General features: G+C 47.4%; 1 protein-coding gene across 4 annotated transcripts in view; it reads right to left on the bottom strand.

Annotated features, from left to right (window-relative positions):
- LOC1280583 (serine/threonine-protein kinase Genghis Khan) overlaps nt 1-23,302 on the bottom strand; it is a 48,152-nt gene that overhangs the window by 5,602 nt on the left and 19,248 nt on the right. For 3 of the 4 annotated variants that reach the window (XM_061660258.1, XM_061660256.1, XM_061660257.1), the window contains exons 3-12: nt 12,497-13,042; nt 11,949-12,427; nt 11,781-11,885; nt 9,824-11,700; nt 9,416-9,733; nt 9,235-9,341; nt 1,423-1,571; nt 714-1,169; nt 204-632; nt 44-139 (exon numbers count right to left, since the gene is read on the bottom strand). In XM_061660258.1, coding sequence (XP_061516242.1) covers nt 44-139; nt 204-632; nt 714-1,169; nt 1,423-1,571; nt 9,235-9,341; nt 9,416-9,733; nt 9,824-11,700; nt 11,781-11,885; nt 11,949-12,427; nt 12,497-12,551 — 4,071 coding nt within the window. In that variant the 5' untranslated portion in view covers nt 12,552-13,042. The remainder of the gene's footprint in view (nt 1-43; nt 140-203; nt 633-713; nt 1,170-1,422; nt 1,572-9,234; nt 9,342-9,415; nt 9,734-9,823; nt 11,701-11,780; nt 11,886-11,948; nt 12,428-12,496; nt 13,043-23,302) is intronic. The other variant, XM_061660259.1, reaches the window with a different exon arrangement.

Genomic DNA, 23,302 nt, shown 5'->3' with positions numbered 1-23,302 from the left:
TGAAGGAGCTTCCGTTTGCAGCACCATTCCCTTATTTACTCACTCTAAATATGCACGGCACGTCCTTCTTCGTCGCATGGATGACGTCACTCTCGCGCACACCGGAAACCGTAAACTCGGGATCACGCATATCCAGCACCTGCAATACGGAGCAACATTAACGCCCTGGCTTATATAGGAAGAGGTCCAAAGCACCTCCTTACCTGTGTTACATGAACGCTCGGCAGCGCACTGCGATCAGCGGAGATGTCGTACAGGAATAGCTTGAAATCGCACACCACGACGAACTGGCGCACCCAGCCGCGCTTGACGCCGCCCAGCTTCGGCACCTTCACGTAGCCCTCGTACGCCGTACCGATACCGCGCGTCGGATCGATACCGAGCGGACGCTTCGTCTGATCGGACGGCACCGGACACTGGGTCGGCACCTTCGGGCAGCAGATCATGTGACAGGCGAAGCCGCACAGCTCGCACACGACACCCTGGCGTGTCAGGCCCACCATCAGCGAGGTGCAGTGGTTGCACTTGGTCGGGCTGGAGAACGTCCGCACGAGGAACTGGTGCACCTTCGCTTTCTGCTGCCGATGGGGATGCAAGTCCTGCTGGTGGGACATCATCACGCTGTGCATGCTCTGCAATAGAAGATCGAGTAAATGGATCGACCCAAATCGCTTGGGTGTTGTTGCGATGGCGAAACGCGTTTCAATACATACCAGCGAGTGATCGCTCAGATTGCTCTTCGAGCTGGACAGCGAATGTCCCCGGTTGTTATCCTCCACGTCTCCATCTTCGCTTTCCATCGAGTAGTTCGAATGGTGTATCGATGGCTGTTGTGCCTGTTGTTCCTGTTGCTGCTGTTGCTGCTGCTGCTGCTGCTGTTGCAGCAACTGCTGCTGATTGCTGTACGTGTGGTGGGCTTGCTGCATTGGTTGCGTTTGCGCCGGGCTCTGCTGCTGCTGCTGCTGCTGGTGCACCTGTTGGTGGTGTAATTGTTGTGTGTGTAGTGAGGAAAGGCTTTGATTATGGGATTGGTTTAGGTGCGGTGCATTCGTGGAGGTGAGATTGTTCGAGGAGGAACTGGTGGAAGTGTTTACGTGCTGGCTACCGCTACTGCTTTTGCGGTGCGGTGCAACAGTGCTACTGCTCGATCCGGTTGCCGTTGCTGGTGGCTGCTTGAACACGGAAACGGAAGTGCGTGAAAAGAATATTGGTTTTGTTTTTTTTTCGCCAGTAAGCATTGCAAACAAAAAGATAAGTAAAAAAACCTCGTCGCTTCACGGTGGGAAGTCAGGAGAACCAAAAAATTCAATCTACCGTACTAACTACAGCAGGGGATAACTACTAGCAATAAGTTCCCAAGAGGTTGTTCCCACGAAATGAAAATAATCCCCCAAAGTGTTGAATAAGCTCGCGGCTACTTACCATGTTGATGGCCAACGTTGAGTTGGTGTGCGTCGTTGAGCTGGAGCCGCCACCGCCACCGCCGCTGCCGCCACCACCGCTTCCAACGCCTCCAGACTCCTTCAAAAAGTGATCCAGATAGGACATCTGCGACGAGGGCCTCTCGAGGACTGCCGTTTGCGCCCGTGGTCGTGGTTTTGTTGGTGTTAAAGCACGAACGTTACGCACGCATCAAAAACCATACCGAGTTATTTACCAAACGAGTAATGAGGATGATGCGCATGAAGATGACGGCAAAAAAGCAAACCAATCGGTGATGGTGATGGGGAAAGGTTTTGCCAACCATTTTGGGGATGGAATGCAATGTTTTCACAAAACAAAACACAAACGTGTATGTGGGGGAATGTACATAGTAGAGGTAATGGAAAAAAAGAGTAATATCATGGTGTTTTATGGTTTGTGTAGCAAGAGTTTTGTGATGTTGTTTTGGTTGTTGTTGTTTCAATCAGTTGTCATATTACGCGCAGATGTGAGAAAAAGGGGCAGAGTCCCAGGAGTACAGAAGGCATTGGCAGATTAAGAGTCATTTTCGAGCGGTTTGTTGAAGGGAGATATATAAAATACAAGAAAAAAGAGAGAAAGAACGTACATGATTGGTTGTATTAGTACATGATTGTAATCGTAGTGTTGTGGATGAAATTTAACAGCGGCTAGTAACACTGATCTGTGTACGGATGTACCGCAATCAGTAAAAACAAAACAAAAACACGCCAAACAGCATCGTCTTAATGTTGCTGGATTACGTTGTTTGCTAAACGTTCACAAAACGTTATGTGTGGAGCATTAGCGACAGTCTGGCATGCCTCATACAATGTCTCATAAGCAGTTTTCTCGTTCGCTGAGTAGCTATCGACAAAGGCCTTGGAGCAGTTAGCATAACAACCTGAACGATTGTGTGGGTCTTGGGCTGATGCATTAAGGGATCAGAGGGACATTATAGGGAAAGGAAAATAAATTTCAAAATAACCAAACAAAAACACTACATACCGCTTAAGTACCTACCACCCCTACAATTTTGGGCGCTTCAATCTAAATGCAAAAGGATATAAACTACAGCTTCGTAAGCATCTCCCCGGTTAAGTACGCGAAACCCCTGACTCTACCGAAACCCACTCCAAATCCCATCGGACAGCGATCGTTTCTCCATTACTCTGTGATCTATATTTCTTTGAATTCAACAACTTTCCTTTTAGGATATAATTCTTGTATGTTTGTTTTGTTTTAACCTACAACCAACAACATGGCCAAAAAAACGCTCTTATCTCACCTAATTAAATCAACAATAAGTTTTAGTTAGTTTTACTGCGCGACTTTGTGGTATGGCGGCCTATACCCTACACAACCAACCAGGTTCTAGGTTCTCTAACATGCGTATTAACAAAGCGAGAGAAAAGCTCAACCGAACAGTAGTTTGCAACGCTCTAGGCACTCTCACTCTCAAAATAATGATTTTTTTTTCAATTTAATTCCACCGGAAAGTCCCGGAAATTGAACACTTCTGAATAAACTCAAAAATCAAACATAACGTAACGGGCCTATGGTACAAATGCAAAAAAAAACAAACTTTTGTTCGTTGTTTGCCAGTTGTCGTCAACCTGGATTTGACAATGTCCTGTATACGCGGAATATACGGCTAAAACTCAAATTTGAAAAAAGTTTTCCTTTTGCTATTTACGGCTATAATCATACAACACTTTAGGAGTCTTGTGTAGCTTTGAGTTGAAAAGATTGAACGAAAACAAGAACTAATTCGCCCCATCTCCGCTATTTCTCGCGGTTTGTTTCTGATTGCTCTACGAACACTTGCTGAGATTCATTTCTATTGTAAGCGTTTGCTCTAAGTACAACTATTGCACAACCGTTCTTTCCCAGACTGTATATATCGAAGGGCGTTGGTTGTGTTGCTTTCGCCTTTCATTCCTTTCATCGTGTCCCCCCCCCATTATTGACTAGAAACCTAAGCTGACAACACAACGTCTACCCGACCCGCTCGCTCCCCCTACTTTCGGTGGCGATCGCGGCGCTTCTTACGCTTCCGGCCACTGCCTTTGCGACGGTTGCGCTGAAACGTAAGCATCGCCACGGTGGCCGATTTCGAGAGTTCCGCCGGTGCGTTCGCTTCTGGCGCCGGGGACGAGCACGAGGACGACCGTGACGCCGATGAGGAAGCATGCAGCGATGAGAGTGATCGTGAGCGCGAGGGTATGATGCCATTGGACCGAATGATTTCGCCACCCGGTGTGGTCGGCGGATTCGTTATATCCGTTGCAGTGACGTTAGGTTCACCATCTTCGATAAGCGGCACAGTAGCTGCGAGTTCGCTATCTTCAATCTTTGGTGTGATGGGATATGAAATGTGTTCCTCCTCCTCCTCCTCCTCGTGTACTGCAGGCGAGGGGATTTGTTCTGCGCTGTCCAAAAGCAGTGGCATGGAGGATTCGTCGTGCTCCTCCTCTGTTGCCACACCAGTGGGTGTATTTTCCACATTGGCACTGTCTGTATTGGCTATGCTATATGGTGACTCTTCTTCAGACTCTTGTTCGTCTCGCGCCACCAACTGTGGCGTTACCGGAGGCGTGAGTAGTGCTGCCACGAGATCATTCACCTGCTCCACCGACGGTGACGACCCTGTCACAGATGGTTCCGTCGTGGGCGATGGTAAGGCGATCAGGGCTGCTGCTGCTGCTGCTCCTGGGCAGCTGCTACCGCCGTTCGCTACTGGCAAGATCGAGCGTGGGATGAGGGTAGCATGATCGATGGTGGTGATCGTGGTGACATGGGGCGGTTCGATGAGTTCGTCCTGGGCCGCCGCACAGCATCGGTAGCGCTGCTGCTGCTGCTGCTGCTGCTGCTCGGCACCAATGTCGTCGGTGGTTCGGATGGTTGTGGTCGTGGTGGTTGTAGTGATTGTCGTCGTTACTTTTCTGTTATGGCAACTACAACACTGTTCGAGTTTATTATTGTTACAACGATCTGCAAGAGGGAAGAAACATCACAACAGAAGAACAACAGATGTAGAGAGTGGTGATAGTATGCGCGGAGGAGGCCCACCACCGTGGGTCCGTCCTCTTTGGTTGGGATTTTTGGCTGCTTGGGGCTATGGATGAGAGCGCTACAGGGCGGGGAGAGCTTTCGCAGCAAAACAGCGTGCGCGGGCGCAAACACACGCGGGCCGAATGTTGAAGGCACACAGCTACGCGCGCACGTAAGATATCGAGTGTGTTTGGTGGTGGGAGATGGGAGCGAGCTTGAGATGAATGACTTAATGCTGTGCACAACGTCAACAGGATTTTGCAGTTTTAGATGGATAAGTTTGGCATCGTCTTCCTGCGCTTTATCATGAGCACGCGGCAGCATGGCATGTGGAATGAGCATATGGGTGCGAGAGCATGAGAGTGGTGGTCTACTAATGATTACTTCCAATTCTGATCGGCAAAGCTGCGAGTGCTCTCTCTGTATTTCATCGAATCATTTTGCATCAACCTGCACATCTCCATCTGCCGCTGGTGGCTCCCGGGACGCAGCACACGTGTTTTCGTGAATTGATGGATGGATTTGAGAATGAACGAGCGAATGGCACGAGCAAATGAGATAGCAATGGTATGGTGTTTGTGTGTTACGGGCCAGGTAGTTTAGGACAAACGTTGGCGAAAGACATCTTCCAACATCTTGCAACAACAAACCGATTACAGTGAGATGAAATTAAGGGATTAACGAAATTAATTGATGTTGAGGGTTTAATGCGGTTTTTGGTTTCGTTTGCTGTTGGTCAGTTTCGAGCGAGTTTAGGCTTCGTTTTAGGCAATTATGAATAATTATTATTGTTGTTCTTGTTCATTGTATTCTTCTATGTTAAGCAGTTTCAAATATCACTACTCTCTGAGTGATGGTTACGGTTTAGAAGTTATATTATTAAGCTATGTTTCTTAATTTGTTGTTTAAACCATTTACTCTTTCACTACGGCACAATGCACAATACACACACTGGATTATGAGAGTGCTTACCTATAATGTACGTGAAAACACATCTTTAACGATAATCGCCACGCGAGCATTTAAAACAGGTGGGGCATTAGGTGGTGTAAAATGATATTTATGCTTACGGTAAACAGTTTTGCTAACGCGAGACACGCTCTCTTATTCAAACAAAGTGCCTCTTAATCCACTGACCAACTGCAACATTCCACAGTAGATCCACTGTTGGAAAAGATAGGGAAGGTTGGAGCATAAAACGGAAACACAAAACAAAAACGGAGGTTTTAAGCGAACGCGTTTGATGCGTTCAAAACGAGTAACTAAAGCCAACAAACAACGCGTATAAACAAAGACAGTAGCAGTAAAACGATAACTTGACAGATACAAACACATAAAAAAGCAGTAATTTACAAAAGAGTAAGAAAGCTGTTGGCAACTTTAGTAAATCACAGCTGAACAAACAAACAAAAAACAGTAAACATAAAAAAGTATAAGAATAATTAAAAACGAAACGAAAATCAAACGAAAAAAAAACATAAATGGTTCAGCGAACAAAAAAAAACTAGAAACTCTTTTTCACAACAGATCAGAAATGCATCGGAAGAGAAGGAGAGAGAGAGAGAGAAAATGCATCGGAAAATGTTACAATTTAAAAAAAATAGAAACCTAACAAAAAAAGAAACGAACTAAAAACAAGTTAACTCAAATCCACTGCAACATCAACAAAATTTCGTCAAAAAAATAAGGGAAGGTTTCCTGGCAGCACGCGGGAGAGGTTGGTTTTGGGGTTTAGCAAACATACGGGTGTGAATAGGCGGGAAGTAACAGAAAGAAAGAAGTATTACGTATACGTTTTGATTAGGTAGAGCAACAGGCCCCAGACGCAGGATGTCACACCGACCCACACGGAAAAGTTACGTCTCATTGCTCGGCTCCGGTTCGCGGCCATCGTCTCCCGTGCCACCGTCGCGTCACCACCACCTGCGGCTGACGTCGCTGCAGCAGGCGCCCCCATCGTCGCCATCGTACTCGAGGCGGCTGTAGTCGTTGCGGATTCTGCTTCGCTCCACCGTTGCGCAGCATTGTCATTAGTAGTGGTAGTAGTATTGGTAGAGCAGCTTATGGATGGAGCAGCAACACTGTTATGATCGTTGTTAGTGTTAGCATCACCCTCCATGGGGTCGCTTGGTTTGGCGTTACGTTCGTCGCCCTTCGACTGGTTACCAATGCGTTCGTTGCTGTTGTTATTTGCGGCGATGATATTGCTGCAGTTGCTGATGGAGAGGGCGGTAGTGGTGCAATTGTTGCTGCTACTGATGCTGCTAGTAGTGCCAGTGCTAGTGAGCGTACTCGCATCAGCGTGTGTAACAACCTGTGGATTTGTTGATGCCGTCACTGGCAAGTCTTCGTCCTCGTTATCCACCATCCCCGCCGCCTCTTCGCTCGTGTGAGGCGACTTCGGTTGGGCCGCATCCGGTGTTGCTGCCACGCCTGCCAGTGGGTTTGCATTTTCGTCCAGCTCTACTCCACCCATCGTCCTTAGCCTATTATCACGCACACTACTATCATCACCTTGATCGTTCGCCTGCACGGTGGATCCTGCTCCGGCCGTTTCCTGCAGCTCGCGGATGTATTTGTTCAGCACGGCCCGCTCGAACTCGGTCAGCTCATCGGTGGCACCGGTTAGCGTGCCGCTCTTGGCTTTTCCACCCTCCGTTGGTCTGTTGTTTTCTTCACTCCGTCGCACATCGTTTAGCAAGTTTTCGACCAACCGGTCGTCGTCGTAAGCGGTCGTGTTGGTGGTGGTGGTACTATGCGTTGACGTTGCCGATGGGCCGGAAATCAACTGCTGTTTCCGTACCGTCTCTAACACGTCCCGCATTTCTACCTCTCTCGAGCTTCTCGGACGACCACCGAACAGCGGTTCGTTGAGATTGGCGCCGAATCCACGAATGCTGCTGGTGCTTCTTCGGCTGCTCGCCGTCGATCCTTCGCCATGACTCCAGGACTGCATCACCGGCAGTGGCACTGTGGCGTGGCACATCGAGGCGATAAATGTTGCCAGTAGTAGTAGGATGATGAAGTTAAAGTTTATCGGATTTTTGGGTTTAATGAAGTACAGAAGATTTTCGAGTTTTTTTTCAACAGATGTGGTTGTGTACGTTGGTTGGTATTGTTGACCGCGATGAGCGTACGTAACGACGAGGAAACACAATCAAACAAATTTAGTTTGGATCAGCATAAAGAATAAAGAAGAGATTTTGTGCGTGCCGGCAGCACGCAAAATAACAAACACACACACGCACACGCACACAAATATCATACACACAAGCACACTTTCTGAAGGCTTCTCTCGTTTGAGACTATCAGACAGCGGTTGAAACCCTGGCACAAACTTGCTTTCCCTTCCCCGCTATTCTAGGCTACACATCTTTCAACTGTTTTTGCTAGCAGGACACACCTTAAGCAGCGAAATAAAAGTAATCCTCGAATGGTTGCGTGTGTCCTTGTCACATGCTTGTCTGAGACGGTGGTTCGATCATTTTCCCCCTTTTTTTTCTTTTTTCATTGGTATGGACATTGTTTCGCTATAAAGGTTCTAACATCTCTTCCCGTTGCATTTGCTAACAGATCTGTATCCTACACCTTGTACTTTTTTACAACCAGCGCAAAGCACTATCGTCCCGCAACATTAGTGACCAGGAATCCCCAGGATTCAAGATCTACGGCACTACTACGCTTACAGAATTGATACAAATACACAACAACACAGAGATGGGTAGATGGGACAGTGAGGACACAGGCTAGGGGTTGGAGCGAGGATATTTAAGGGGGTTAAGAATTTTGATCGCTAGATCTATCTTAAGGGGTTGTGAATCCAAGGAGTCGTACCTCTATGGTACACTATTGAATGCATAGAATAATCATCCCTTTTTGACGCGTTTCAAGCTAGATACTGTTTTTACTGAATACTTGTGCAATGCATACCATATGTGCAGAAAGTTGTAAATTTACCTATTCGCTTTCTGATAATACGATCGAATCGGTACGCCCGGTTCGATCGCGATATGATGAGCTACGTTTAAACAAGCAAGCACTGCAGAGGCTATGTAATAGAACACGTTAAAATCGTTACGTTCCAGTGTACACGATGGGGGTTAGTAACTGATCCCGGGCTCGAATTTCAAACATTTAGAACCCTTTAAATTGTGCAAACTTGTCGTTGCACCTTCGTAGTGTGAAATCGCGAGAGAAAAAGAAAAAACTGACGTACGAAACACATTTTACTAGATTAATTAAAAGCATTCCTTTCAGCAGCTACACACCTACATACCCACGCCGGGAAAAAGTGTTATACTGTTAAGATAATTCTACCAACTACCTACTTGCTCCCGGCACCAATCTTTAAAAAAGCACATTTAAAACAGCGGTTAAACAAAAAAACTACTACAGCGCTTTTTTCGTACATTTCGTCTTCTCAGCGATACACACATACACCCATCAGTCTGTCCCATATCCATATCGGACGCGTTTGGCTCTATAAAAGCTAAAAAACACACTGCCCTTCGCAAAATAACAAAAAAGAAATGCTCCAATGGCAGCAGCCTATACAAAAGCTCCACATTACCCGCGCACGATTACGGGACAAAAAGTATTTAAATTCCGGAACGAATGCCACATTCCAGACGTAAACTGGGCAGTTGTAAGCTTGCATAACTCCATAGCGTATTATCCCTGGGGTTATTAACAAAATCGAAAGAAAAAGGTAACAGTTCCGTTCAACTACGTTGTACTCACATCCTTCGTTGGATTCAAGCCGCTGCTGTAGCTCCTTGATCACGCTTTCCTTGCGCTTCAGCTCACTGCCAATCGATTCGCAGATCTGGCGCGTCTCTCGCAGGTCCCTAAAATGTAAGAGTAATGAGCACACGTTGCTGCTTTTAGCGTTCTGCATTTCCATCTGATGAGCTGAACTCACTTTTGAGCCGCCACGAGATCAGTTCTGGTTCGCGTAAGCTCTTCCGAAATGACAGCCTTCGCCTGGATTTCGTTCTGCAGCGAGCTCTGCAGATTTAGCAGTTCCATCTTGTCGAGCTTCTGCGACCGACGGTTGCGCCAGTTCTTGTTGTCGCTCGCATTGTGGTTGAGCGGCCCGGTGTGCTTCAGGTACTCGAGCTCCTCGGTCATCTTGGTCGCGAGCGCCTGAAGGTAGCCGCGCGCATCCTTCTCGTCCGATACCCACTGAATGATCTCCGCTATCTGACGTTCCCATTGGCTGAATGCTTGGCGTCTATTTCTGCAATCGGAAAACGGTTATAGGTTAGCGGCGAAGATCGCTATTATTTTCACCTTTGCACTCCCCATACCCCCCCCCTCCCCCACCTACCTTAGGTCCTCATATTCGCTTTCCATTTGCAGCCGTTCGGCCGTCAGACGGCGGTTAGACTCGCTGATCATCTCGAGATCGGTGATCAGCTTGCGGTTATCGTCGAGCAGGATCTTCTTCTCGCGCTCGTGCCGCTTGCGCAGCTCGAGAATCGTTTCCTCCGAGTCGGTGAGCGATTCGAGCCGGCTCGAGTCGAGCTTTTCGCGCGCCTGCTGCAGCTCGCGCTGCAGCATCTCCCGATGGTTGTCCGCCTCGTTCAGCTGGTCCCTTAGGGCCGATATTTCGATGTTGTAGCGGGTCTGCTGCTGATTGATCTTCTCGCTGTACTCCACCTCCAGCCGGTCGATCTCGAGCCGGATCGAATCGGACGACGAGATGCCGAGCGAGTTGGACGAGCCGAGCTCGGACGAGCTGCGGCTGCGCGCCTCCATCTGCAGCTGCCGGTAGCACTCCTCCGACCGCTCACGCTGCTGCCGCTCCCGGTTCAGCTCCGAGATCAGATCCTGTATGCGAGCGTCCTGCTCCCGGCGCAGCTTGTCCGTCTTGCGCAGCTCGCTGCGCAGCGTGTCCACCTTCTGCATCGTCACCTCCAGCTCCTCCTCCTTGTCGCGTACCTGCCGCGAGAGCTTCTGCTTCTGCTGGCGCAGATCGGAAAGTTTGTCCGTGACCTCCGTGTACTCGGCCATCGCCAGTTTGCGCTGCTCCAGCGCATCCTTCAGCTCCTTGTCCTGCTGCTTTAGCCGATCGAGCGCGTCCTGGTGCTCCTTCGCCAGGTCTTCCTTCTCCTGCCGCAGCAGACGGATCATCTTTTCGTTCTCTTTGATCTTTGCGTCGACCTGGCCGTCGACCGAGTCGCCGGCGGCGGCCGTCCCCACCGACATGGCACCGACCCGCTCGAAGCTCTTGATTTGGCTCTCCAGCTCGCAGTTGCGCTTGGTCAGGATGTTGATTTCGTCCTGGAGCTTCCGCGTGCTGTCCGGGCTGAGGCGTTGCTTCTCCTCCGAGCCGTGCTTTTCCAGCTTCAACGGTGGCAACGGTTGGCTGGCGCTGTTCGTACTCGTGATGGCACGGGACAGTCGGCCCACGTCCGACAGCGAGCTGTCCTTGGTGAACGTGAAGCCCACGAACGGCAGATGGTGCCCGGAGAAGGCAGGGTTCGTCGTGGGCGGCACCGCATCGGACAGCTTGATGTCCGTGTCGTCCACGTCGAAGTTGGACGTGTCGGTTGGACTAGAAACTTCCGGGATGTACGGTGCCTGCCCGTTCCGTATCGTGTCCCAGCTGATGCCCTCGAACCACGGGTGCGCCTTGAAATCGTCGATACCGTTCTGGCCGAGCCGGTACTCCGGGGCGCAGATCAGCCGCCGGATCAGATCCTTGGCCTGCTCGCTCACCCCGAACTCGTCGTCGTCGTTCGGGAAGTCGAACGAATTTTTGTGGTTCATTATCTTGCCGTACGTTTCCACCAGACTTTCCGCGTAGAACGGCGTCTCCCCGAACAGCATCTCGTACATGCAGACGCCGAGCGACCACCAGTCACACTCGGGCCCGTACTTACCCTGGCCGTCCTCCATCGCGCGCAGTATCTCGGGCGAGATGTAGTCGGGCGTGCCGACGGCAACGTTCGACTGTACCGTGCCTTGCGGGCCGAGCCGCAAGCACGAGCCGAAGTCGGCCAACCGTACGTGGCCGCTCGCATCGAGCACGATGTTGTCCGGCTTGATGTCCCGGTGCACGTACTTCAGCTCGTGGATACTGTGTATCGCCAGTACCATTTCGGCGATGTAGAACCGGGCCATGTCTTCCGGCAGCCGGTCCTCGAACTTGCTCAGCAACGTCAGCAAATCACCACCACAGTAGTAATCCATTATGAGGTACTGAAAAAGTGCAATAAACCAGAAACGATTTTTAATATTAAATGCGATTTGTTTTTCTTCAGCACTTCAGCTCTACATACCAAATTGATGTCATCCTGGAAAGCGTAATGTAGATTCGTTATCCATCGCCGGTCACCGAAGACCAGCACATCGCGCTCTTCCCGGAAGCAGGCCGTTTCGGCACGCTGTAAAAAAAAGAAACATGATTATTTCAAAACGGAACATTATCAAAAAAAATCTTTATTTACCTTCAACATTTCCCATTTGTTCAGTATCTTCATCGCATAGATCTGACTAGTGTGATGCATCCGCACGACGCACACCTCGCCGAACGCGCCGCGTCCGATCACCTTCAGCACCTCGAAGTCGTCCCGGGACAGCCGCAGCTGCTTCACGCTCTGCACGACCGACTTCATCAGCTCGATAAAGTCCGACACGGTCTTCTCGCGGCGCAGCGACGAATTGCAGCACTCGTCGTACAGCACCACCAGACAGTCGAGCATCGTTTCCACCGACAGGAACTTTTCCGCCGACAGACCGGCGGCGGCCACCACCCCGCTAAGGATCGTACCAAACAGCGGGCTGCTGGTGGTGGTGGTGGTGTTGTTCGCGGTGGTCGTTCCGTTGCTGCCATTGCTGCTGAAGTTGTTGTTTGTACCGCTGCTACCGGTGACCTGGTCGAGGATAAGGCTTTCCAGCTCTTTCAGGCGGGCCGCAGGCGATTGTACTAGAAAGGGAAAGGACATGTCATTAAATTACAGGTTCGAAAATCACAGGGCCACCTCACTCGGCTTACCTGACAGCTTGGAAAGGTTTAGTCCCGCGAGGACATCCTTCTGATCGGAAGCCATCGCACTGCGCGCAGTTTGTTGATTTCTTGTTTCGGCCTAGAAATTCTGTTCCGAACTTCGCAATCGAATGCGCTGGGTTTGTGTTTGTGTGTGGGTATATGATGCGCTCTATATAGCTTAATAACGCAGGGATAGATTGTTTATAAACCTATCTAAGCCTCGAGAGCTACTTTTCTTCCATTCGACTCGTGCACACCGAAATTTCGCTACAATAATTTTATTCTACTCTTGCTGCTTATTTCGTCCCACTTTCGCTCGTGTGCAATAATATCGGTGCTGGACTGTGCTGGTTACAGCGACGTTCGGGACGACGAAAGTGGTTCGCTTTCGGCTCCTGCAGCGTTAGGAACCGCCGAATGGCGGTGGCGTTATCCCTCCGGCAGGACATTAGGACAACCGCCACCACCGTGACGGTGGCTTACCACTGCTGCACTGCTGTACCATTGGATCGGTTCAGGGGCAAAACACGGAAGATAGATGAAGTTAAATGTCTGTAATGATAGAAGAAAAATAAGTAAAAATTAGTACAGGAAAAAAATGAAGCATTTGTGCAAAAATAATTTATTTTCCCTTTTAATATCCCCCCAAACGGGACGTGCTGGGCGTGCTTAACTGCACACCCAAAGATGGGCAATAAATTAGAACTCTCCCAAGGTTAATGTGAAATTGTTACCGCACGCAAGATGCATTACCATTTCCCTCACCATTAGCCGGTGGTCGTGGTCGTGGCTGGATGTAATTGGGTCATTTTAAGAGAATAGGATGCAAACCTCTCGCACTGAAGCGAAAACGGATCTCATGCAACCCCCCAGCCGTGATTCAGCACACCGAAACAATGCTGTGTGCTGACTGCAGTCGAATTAATGCACAATGCTGTGAAGACAGACAATGCGCACTGCATTCGCGTGCCTTCGGGATGGCGTGAGCGCTGAACTTCTTCCTCCATCTCCGTCGCGGCATTAGCACACATTTGTGATGGATGTGGTGGCCCCACTACTGACAGATCCGGCATACTTTAGGCATGCACATAGCAAACATTAGTAGCGTAGAACATTTCATAATCGTTTGTAGTACAATGTTGCTAAATTTGACGAATCTTTAAACGACCCTGAAGGGTTGGCTCGGTTGACTAAGTGAGCTTTTCCGGAATCTAAGGGGCTGGTTTGTCCTTAAAATGGACCAAAAAAGAAGACAAAAGGGCCACGGAGAGCAAACGAGAGAGAGGGAGAGAAACAATGCTAGACCAGTCACGAAAGCAAGCACTGCCCTCCCCCTGTGTGCAATGCAAAAGCCAAATTATTGGAGCGAAAAATTCTGTTTCGTTGTAACTTTTCCTCCCTAGGCGTACCACATGGTACACTTTTTCGTTTTTTTTTGTTCTTCTTTTGTTTTGGCCTCCCTTTCAACATTAGTATGCAGTTATGAATGATTACTGGAGGCACACGATCGTTTTCATGTCTCTTCTGTGGCATGTGTGCGTGAGTGTTGTGTGTGTGTTGCTGCTGTTTTCATCTTTATTCATCCGGAGCTTGTGCTTTCCATACAATTCCGCCCGTAATTAGTGAGCACGGGGTGTGTGTCACGGGGCATGAAGTGCGGAAAGTGATCTACAAAGAGCAGCAGCAGCAGCAGGAAAAAACAACCCCATCCGCGATGAAAACCGCTTTTCCTACACACATTAACCGACGGTTTTGCCTTTTAATCAATGGAGGATGGTTAGCGTAATTTCTTTCACACTTCCAAAATTATTCACCGACTGTAATTGTTTGAGAAAAATGGGTCATCGAATGAAAATGCAAATTGCAATTATAGACGGCAAAATGTTATGAGTAATTATGCGAACATACAACTATCAAAAAGGAAATTCAATTATGATGACGAGGGCGGGGAGGATCGTTCCCAAAGGGCGTACGACGACATAGCATTTTAATTCATATTTCCAATGAAAAAGGCAAAAAAGGTGATCTAATCAACGAAGACACGTTTTGATGGATAAAAAGCTTGCGAAAGAAGGTGTCCTTCTGCCATCCAGACATCCATCGCCATCATCTATCGCAAGTTTATTTCTCTTTTTATAAGGAACGATACCTTTCTCTTATCTCGGGCGTGCTTGTGCTGTACGCTTGTTTAAATTTTTATCACATTATATTTCTACCTTCTTCCTGTCTGTCCATTGCTCCAATTTTGTTGCTTTTGCTCTTATCCCAAAGCCAATATTTAAACAACCATTCCCGGTGGATTGAAATGTGTCCCTCTTTTCCGTGTCGGTTAGTGAAAACCAGCCTCCCAAATGCGGTTTTTCCATTCCTTTCGAGAGTCCGTTTCGTTGAGCAAGACAGAGAGCAAGAGCGAGAGAGAGCTATGATGACCTATGACCCCGGTAAATTGTCAATCCATTGAGACCTGGAGGGCAAGCTCTGGTGTGGTTTTTTGGGGGTTGAAACTTTATCCGCGGTTACGACGGTGAAGGATGGATGCATAATGCATCGCGCAAAATGGCGGTTAGCGTGTGCGGGTGAGCAAAAAAAAAACGGAAAGAAAGGAAGGAAAAGCCAATACTGACACTTGCTCCCGGCGGCTCCTGTTTTCCCAGTTGTGTCGGCGCAATTAGCAGAGGATGGTTGTTGAAGGTTTTGGATAGTCCACTTTCGCAAAAAAGTTATTTATTATTCATTAAGCTGACGCAGAGTCTTAACCACCGTTTGTGGGCTTTTTCATTCTTCTCTGACCCTCAATCGAAATAGTAAAAAAAAACATGCAAGAATGATTTCATTTCTAAAATGTCAAAATGGTTTACCACTCAATAGACTCCGAATCAAACAACAAATTTACCATCGTTTAAACACAATTAGCCTGCTAGTCAGCCAGCCAGCAGTACAGTGCTGTGATTGCAGCACAGACAAAAGCTAATCGTTTAATTACACTCATTTTTTAACAGTAAGAAAAAAAGGTGGTGCCCCACGAAACGTTTCACGGTCGGATGAGTTTCCTTCTTCAGCCCACAGCCCAGTAACACGTGCGCGGAAGGCACAAACAATTATCAGAAATTAATGACCAAACACAAACGTGTTCATGCGATCCCGAACGCTTTCTGCATCAAGTGCATCAAGAAAATTAATAGAAAAATAGGATGAGTTCGGATGCACTCAAGCGATCATTGGAGTGTTTTAAACGAAAATGCCCCTTTCCACCATTACTACACAAGACAACAAAACAATAAAAAAGTGTATTTATTGAACAAATTTATGATATTATCTTATTCCTTTTCTACAAGGTGCAGTGTACACGTAAGCATTCTGCAGCTGACTAATAGCGATGAAAAGTCCCTGTTGGAAGAGGTAACTAGCAAATAAAGCCCACATACACCTCCCGTTTGTGTACCTAGCTGGCTGATTTTATAACCGCCTTGACCCTCACAGAGCGCGTGTGTCTGGTGAAGAGGCAGTACAGAGAACTCAACGTAAACATAATCAAACCAATGAAATGGTCCACACAAACTCACCCTCATAAGTTTGCTGCCCTCACAGCTCTCTTGCAGACGTATAAATAATGGCAAACCCGGAGGATAAACTACCTTTTTGGCTGTGCATGGGTGTGTTGTGTGTGTGGGCGATAGTGCATTAGCCATATTCCTTTTTCTTTCTCTCTCTCTCCCAACCCTAAACCACACAAAGGACATTAAGCGGGGAAAACTCGGGAAAACAGCCGGCCATTTCCAGGGACGGCAACGAGCAGTTGCTTACTTCAGACACTGGGGGTGGTCGGAAGATGTTGGGGTACGAATTTTCTACACCAACCATCGGCAATATTATAATGGCAAGTTGTTCGGCAAGTGTGGCAAAGCCATATCTAATCCTCCCACCCTTTGGCTTCACACTTCCAGGGAGGAAAGGGAGACACAACAAGGGATTAGGGGGAACACCAACGCACACCGCGCCCGACAGTGGGACAAATTCTCACCCACCCTTACTTGTTCTCTCTCCCAGGTTGTTAGACAGAGTGTGTGTCGGGCCCGTGAGTAAGACATTTCCTTTTTCCAAGTGAATTATTACCTCTCGAATGCACTTTTCCCTTCGATCAAGGGTGAAAACGAAAGTAACTCCTCCGCCGCCATGCTGGTGGAGGTATATATTTCCACTTTTTTATGGTCACCAGCAGCCATAATAACATTGTATTCCATTTGCGAGAAAAATACGATATTTACGAAATGGCTGTGTGTAAGGAAAAAGGGCTCAAACTCTCGCTTTTGGGTAGCACCAAAATCCAGCTGTGCCGCACGTAGCTTGTCTTCACAGTCTCGCCGCCGGCCGGTTAAACCAAATTATGGGGCCGAATTGCTGTAGGTAAATGTAGCAAATAGAACTTCCGGATTTGACGACGCGTTGAAACGCTATTTCTCCCCCCATTTTTGTCGCAATTCTAACGAACCCTGGCGTATTTGGGAATGAAATATTCATTAGGGGGCGGGTTTTTGGAGTTTCGGTTTGACGTACAGATTATTTGAGTGACTGTATGTGTGGGTGTGTATTTTTGTATGAAAATGAGGACGAGGAAAGCTCGCGGCGGATCATAAGCTGTATCGATGTTTTCATTACTCTTCGACCCTCTGAAACGAAGCAATGAGCAAGTCAAACCCCACCAACTCTATACCCTTTGATGGCACAATTTGTCATTGGTTTTATCGCACCAGTTTGTCGCATTGTAAATCAAGCAAAAAACAACAGCACGACTCGTGATACACTCGTGAGGTAATTCCAACCTCCAAACTATGGCCACTTCTAAAATTGAATAAAAATGTTATCTCTCTATCTTGTTGCAAAAAAAGCGTTCCACAAACACGAAAAAAGGTCCGAAAAAAAGAGCAAAATACTGGACTCAAATACTCTGCAATACCGGCACACAGAGTCCACCACTGTATCACCACACATCGGCGTTGCGGATGTCTAGACCAAGCGTCTGGGCGCTTAATAGAAGCATCATTCTCTCTGACGCGGGCTGCTGACGCCAACACAGCCGACCCTTATCCATCGCGTATCCTATATCCTATCTACACCGGGAACGGGGCCGAGAGTCTATATCGGTAAGGTTGAATGATCTCATCCCTCTGCCCATCATCCGGACGGTACATTTTCCGGCCCAACCAACCAACCCATCCGTGTATCCTCTACTCCTCTGCCCTCGGGGACTGAGGAGAACCCGGAAAAGGGTAGCAAAAATCAATACTGCGCTACTGAAATGACTCACACCGGCGAATGTGCGAATCGAGCTTTTTGCAAGGTGTAGTAGCAAGCATGTTGCCCTTTGGAGTGCATTTATCTGCACTCTATAGTTTTGTAAGCTGTTCTATATATCGATTGTTTTCTGGGTGTATTGTGGCATGGATGATTTAATCCAAATCAAAGGCACTAAAGTACGCCAGATAAGCAACAGAATAATGCAAATTTATCAGTTGATAACACAGAAAGCTTTTGCCAAGCGAAAGATCTGATCAGTCGAAATCATAATGGCATAATTCAATGTCTTTTGCCAAAAAGTGTCGCATATGTGTTGTGGTATCAAGTGTACTATAATATTGTAATTATATCAGAATTCCTCCGAATCTTTGAAATGTTTCAATTAAAAGCGATTTATTGCTTTTCCGTTGATCTATTCATTCTCTATTCCACATGTATGTTGTCCTCGACATGTACCCGATTGCTTGTTTTGGAATCTGTGCATGATCCCCTCCCTATCATTCGCTTTACAGTGATTGACTACTGCTACTGCAAGAAGCAATCGGGCAGAACAGAGTGTGTTAAACGCCGAAAACGTCGACGTTCACAGGCCCAACAGCGACGGCACTACTAAACAGTGTCACACACACACAGTCAGTGTCACATTAAAAATACAGCAAATTACCGGTACAAGCTGAGACCCTCCATAAAACAGCTTCGACCGGGCGAAGCGGCGAAATAGAGAGATCTAAAAGCGCAACGCGCGTTAACCCGTGAAAAGTCATGTCTTGCTGGTCATACTATACTACACCATCCGTCCTCCTGCTTCCACCGGCGTCTTACACACATACAGAGCACAGTGTGGTGGTGTGGTTCCCATGTCGCACCGATGTCTTTTCCAAATGTGGCCTTTTTTCACTTCTGTTTTCATTTCCCCTTCGATCGCTGCTTCCACAAAACCGGCGGTGTGTGCGGTGAGATGGCAGGAAACAACAGCCGCCGGGAGAAGCAAAAAAAAAACACGCAGCTCACACGCAGGCGGCTAAGGGCATATAATGGAGGCGCCACCGCACCGGCCCAGGCGTCATTTACGCCGTCGTTAACTTACGCAAAAGGTGTCGCGCGAGCGTGTGCGCGCGCGCGCACGATCGCGTTGGCTTGTGTCAATGGGGAGCTCAAAATGCGATTCCCACGCGCCACACCACAACCACGATCGCGAGCGCGTGTATGTGCCGAAAAGTGCGTCAATTGTAGACACCGCCGCCCAGCCGCATTTCTGTTTACGACAACTTTTTATTCGGTGCAAGGGGTGGAGAAGGTGTTTTTTATTATCTCAATCTACCTTCATCTCGCGTCGCAGTCGCTTTTTTTGCGCTCTTCAATGACAAGAAATTGGATCGAAAATGAACTGAAGTGGAACTTGAGCACTTGAGCGATACAGGGCGGAGGGCCAGGGCCAGTGCGCGGCGGCACGTCAACGCTTGATTGCCGGTACGGAATTTAGCTCCGGCTTTCCCTTCCGGAAGACGCTATTATGTCGCGATCGTTTAATGATCTTCCACTCGTGCTCACTGATGGAGTTGTTATCATGCAGAGAGAAGGCTGGAGGGGCATGTCTTGCACTATTTGAGAAGCATTTCGCATTGATGCTCCTTTGTGAACACGTGCATTGCCAGAAATGATTTAACATTCATTTTAGCACGTTGTCTGCCTACTTTACGGAGGTTAAAGCCACCGCACAACACATTGAGGGACTTTTGTTTGCTCCAAAATGGAAATGAAACATCGCTTTTAGCACCCAGCAAAGCTTCAGATGCGGCAATGCGTCCACTACGCCACCATTAGCATTACGCTTTGGCCCGGAAGGCACACGAGACACTCGGGCCCGGCTTCAAGGGAATTATGCGCAATTTATGCGAGAGCGCGCTTCAATCGTCCATCATAACTACGCGCCCGTGTTCTGCAGCCAACATGCTTTTTTTCTGAGTTTCCCTTTGGTAAGATGAGTACACCTCTCGAGGCAGTAGATCGGCAAGGATTCATAACAAATTGGATGCCCATCTAGGGGAGAAGCCAACCGAACTTGGACACACAGCCATCGGAACACGTGGCGCATCGTCGTGTAAGGAAAGGTTGGAGGCTACCGACGGGACGGTTTGTTACGAGAACACGACACCCTTTCATGTTATCACACCATTCATGGACACGGGTGAACTAATTAAGACCGGCCGGTAAGGAGCAAGACCAGGTACCAGTGTTATTAACATCAGAAAGTTTGTCACGCGTTAATAGAGCAGAGATATCACGCCGAACTACGCCTTTTGACAGTCGCATTTAACATTGTAGGCTCGAAGGACCACAAACGAATGACTTCATGAAGGTTCAGAAGAATAAAGTAGCCTCCATCGGGTGCCACCTGTCGAGCAAATCCAATTTTCTTTCTTTTCGTCTGTTTTCTTCCATTTTCTGCTCTCGTTTCGTAGGTAAAACGTGACGGAATTCAAACTTTTTCCCCAAAAAAAAAGTACAAAAACAGCTTCATTACATGAAACCTACACATTTTGAAGGTGGCCAATCTTCGTGACCTTAAAATGTGACATTTTGAATCACGTTCCATGATGAGTTCGGCGCGTTTGCTTGCCCTCTTTCGCTGAAACAGAACTGCTTTGAACTTCATGCTGTAAGACAAACACATCCAAACACATCCAAACATACTTCACAAACAATTATTGAATCCGTCCGACGCGTTTCGCCACGCGTAGTAATAATTTTCACCTGACACCTGAGACACACAATGAGATCATAATTCATCTGCCGCGCCGTTTCCAAACATGCCTGGCCGATTGCAATTGCATTTTTTAAATGATTTTTTGCTCATCATCGGATCGGTTGGTTCGTAACATCGTAACACACTGACCAACATTTCTTGGCCCAGACAACAAGCCTCACTCCAACCGACCGACCGATTTTCTTCTACTGCTCTTCTAACACATACGCAGATACAAGTACCATTACCCCGTGTGTTTTAATGGTGATGATGGTGGCGTGGTGGTGGTGGTGTCGAGATCGGTCTCAAAACTCTTCACATTTTCTTGCACGAGAGCTGGAGCCTGGTGGTCCACTGGGGCTCGTCGTCTGTCATCATCGTTGGTACGCGACCACCCCGTTGTTAATAGAGTAGGATGATGTGTGGCAATGTTTCCCTCTAGCATCGGAGCATCCATATACTTCAAGCTCCAAGGGAGAAGAAAATCGCGCCGAAAGCACGTAGCAAAAATAGCGTCCAAGCAGAGAGAGAGAGAGAAGCGCTGTTGGGCTGCGGCTTACGTTAAAGGTTTACGTGTAATAGCTTCGATGGAGAATTTAAACCTAATGGATATTTAAATTATGTAAAAAATATATTTTTAAAGCATTTTGAAGTGCAAATTAATGCAAATTATATTGTTAAAAAGATTCATTGCAGTCCACAAAATCACACACACACACCTTTACCCAACGATTATCTTCTTTACATCACTCAATAATTGCTCTTCACAGCTTCCGCTCTTTTTCCCCACTTTAAAAGACCGTCTCCACTACACCCACCCTCCCTCTCTCGAAGTGAGCCTCTTTTGGTAAGAAAAAAAAGCTTCCCCGATGGTGCGAATATGATACGCGCGATAATTATGCATGAGAAGATAACGTGCTCCCTCCCCCATGCAGTGAGTGAGAAACCGTTCAAGTCAAAACGATTCCTCACAGTGAGACGATGATTTTGGCGGTGCAAAATTTAAAGCTCCACCGCATCGACCCACACACACATACACGGGTGGTAATTTAAATTGCCCTCTCTTCATTTTTTGCTACACATATTTGATTTCACCACCCACACACCCACCCGCCAACCTCAAATGGCCCCCCATACAGCACACGGAAGAGGAGGTGTAGAGGGCACCACGCTAATTTTTCATGATTATTCACAATCATTTAAAAGGCATCCCATCGTACACGGGGGCGTTGCAGAGGCAGCACCAAAGGCTCAATTAAGCTTCGATCTGGCCAATTATTGTTGGTTGCTTCCTTCACAATGCAGCAAAAAAAAAAAGAAAAAATAAATAGAAAAGCCTTCCTTACCACACAGAGAGTTCTCACACACTGCCTCATTATCGCCGCGGCACGCGCTCTCCCCGGCTTCTTGGCACAATTTAAACGATAATTCGGTTTTGGTAAGCAAAATGGTAGGGAGGGTTAACAGTGAGTAGAAGAAAAAAACCTCTCGTAACAAAACAAACACAACACACAGAAACAAAAGGACGAAACAAACCGTTGGTGTGTGCTCGCGCATACGCGTAGAACACGGGCGCAAAATGCTGGTGCGCTTGTTAAACATACTTTTTTGTTCGAACATGCGGATTGAAGGGGGCTTGTATTTTTTGTGCGCGATACAAAAAAGAATCATCGGACAGTGCAGTAGTGCAAGTGGGAAAAAAGCGTCTTGTTGACCATCAGAACGACCTGTATGGGCGGTACAGGTGTGTAGAGACAGGAGATAGAGAGAGAAAAAGTCACTCTTCTGCGCAACAAAGTTATGATGCAAGCGCGCAAACGGCAAACTCCACACAAATGCGTGACCTTTGCAATACGTTAATGAAAAAAACACATGACAGCATACAAACAAACGTGTATTTTTTTTGTCTATCCTAAGATTGTAATTTATACGCAAGAAGTTGTGCTGTACGGTACTTTGAAACAATCTTAAATAACCCATTACAAATTCATAATATTTCTTGTCACTAGAATTACGCGGGTTTTTACGAGACATTTCCTTAAAAGATACAGCACAGCTTAGTTCCTTAAAAGATATTTTCTTGAAGAAGAAAAGAATCCTTAAGCTTTTTGTTCGTTAAAATGATTTTTAACTTTTTGCTTTTTCTTTCCACTTGCATGCGATTAGGCGCAATCATTGTGTTTATACTACCTGGTTGGTATGACATTTGTTGAAAATCATCTTGACGAAACATAAGAAAAAAAACAAGATAGTAGAGCATGACTAGTTGGTTATAAGAGACAAATATGTCATGCGCAAACAACTGAAACAGGAAAAAAGATAGTTTAAAGAATCAAAAACCACAAAAGAAGTTGCATTTGCAGCGTGTGCGCACCACCACCCAACGATGATACTTTTAAAATTGGCCCGTAGCTATTTCAACCATCTGGAAAACACTAATTGAGCAAATATGTTCACCGGCGACTTCCCCTCCCCCCACGTGGCGGCACACTGAGGGCATTGAAAAAAGGGCCCAACCCCAACGACCAAAGCGATTCCAGCAGCAACAAGCTACAGCCGTAGCCGTAGCAAATGGCAAATGTTTCGAATAGTTGCTGAGCCTTAATTAAAATTGCATTTCATACACTGCCACCGCCGCCACACAGGCCGCGTGCTTGTATTGCTCGCCGTTTTGAAGGTTATGGTGCGTTTGTTTTGCCGGCACCAGTGTACACCTTTTGACTACTGGACGCGCGCCGCGCCATCTGGATGGCGAAGGTGGTGAGAAAACT

This window comes from Anopheles gambiae, chromosome 3, assembly GCF_943734735.2.
Source record: "Anopheles gambiae chromosome 3, idAnoGambNW_F1_1, whole genome shotgun sequence".
Lineage (NCBI taxonomy): Eukaryota > Metazoa > Arthropoda > Insecta > Diptera > Culicidae > Anopheles > Anopheles gambiae.
This window is presented reverse-complemented; position numbering and strand designations above follow the sequence as displayed.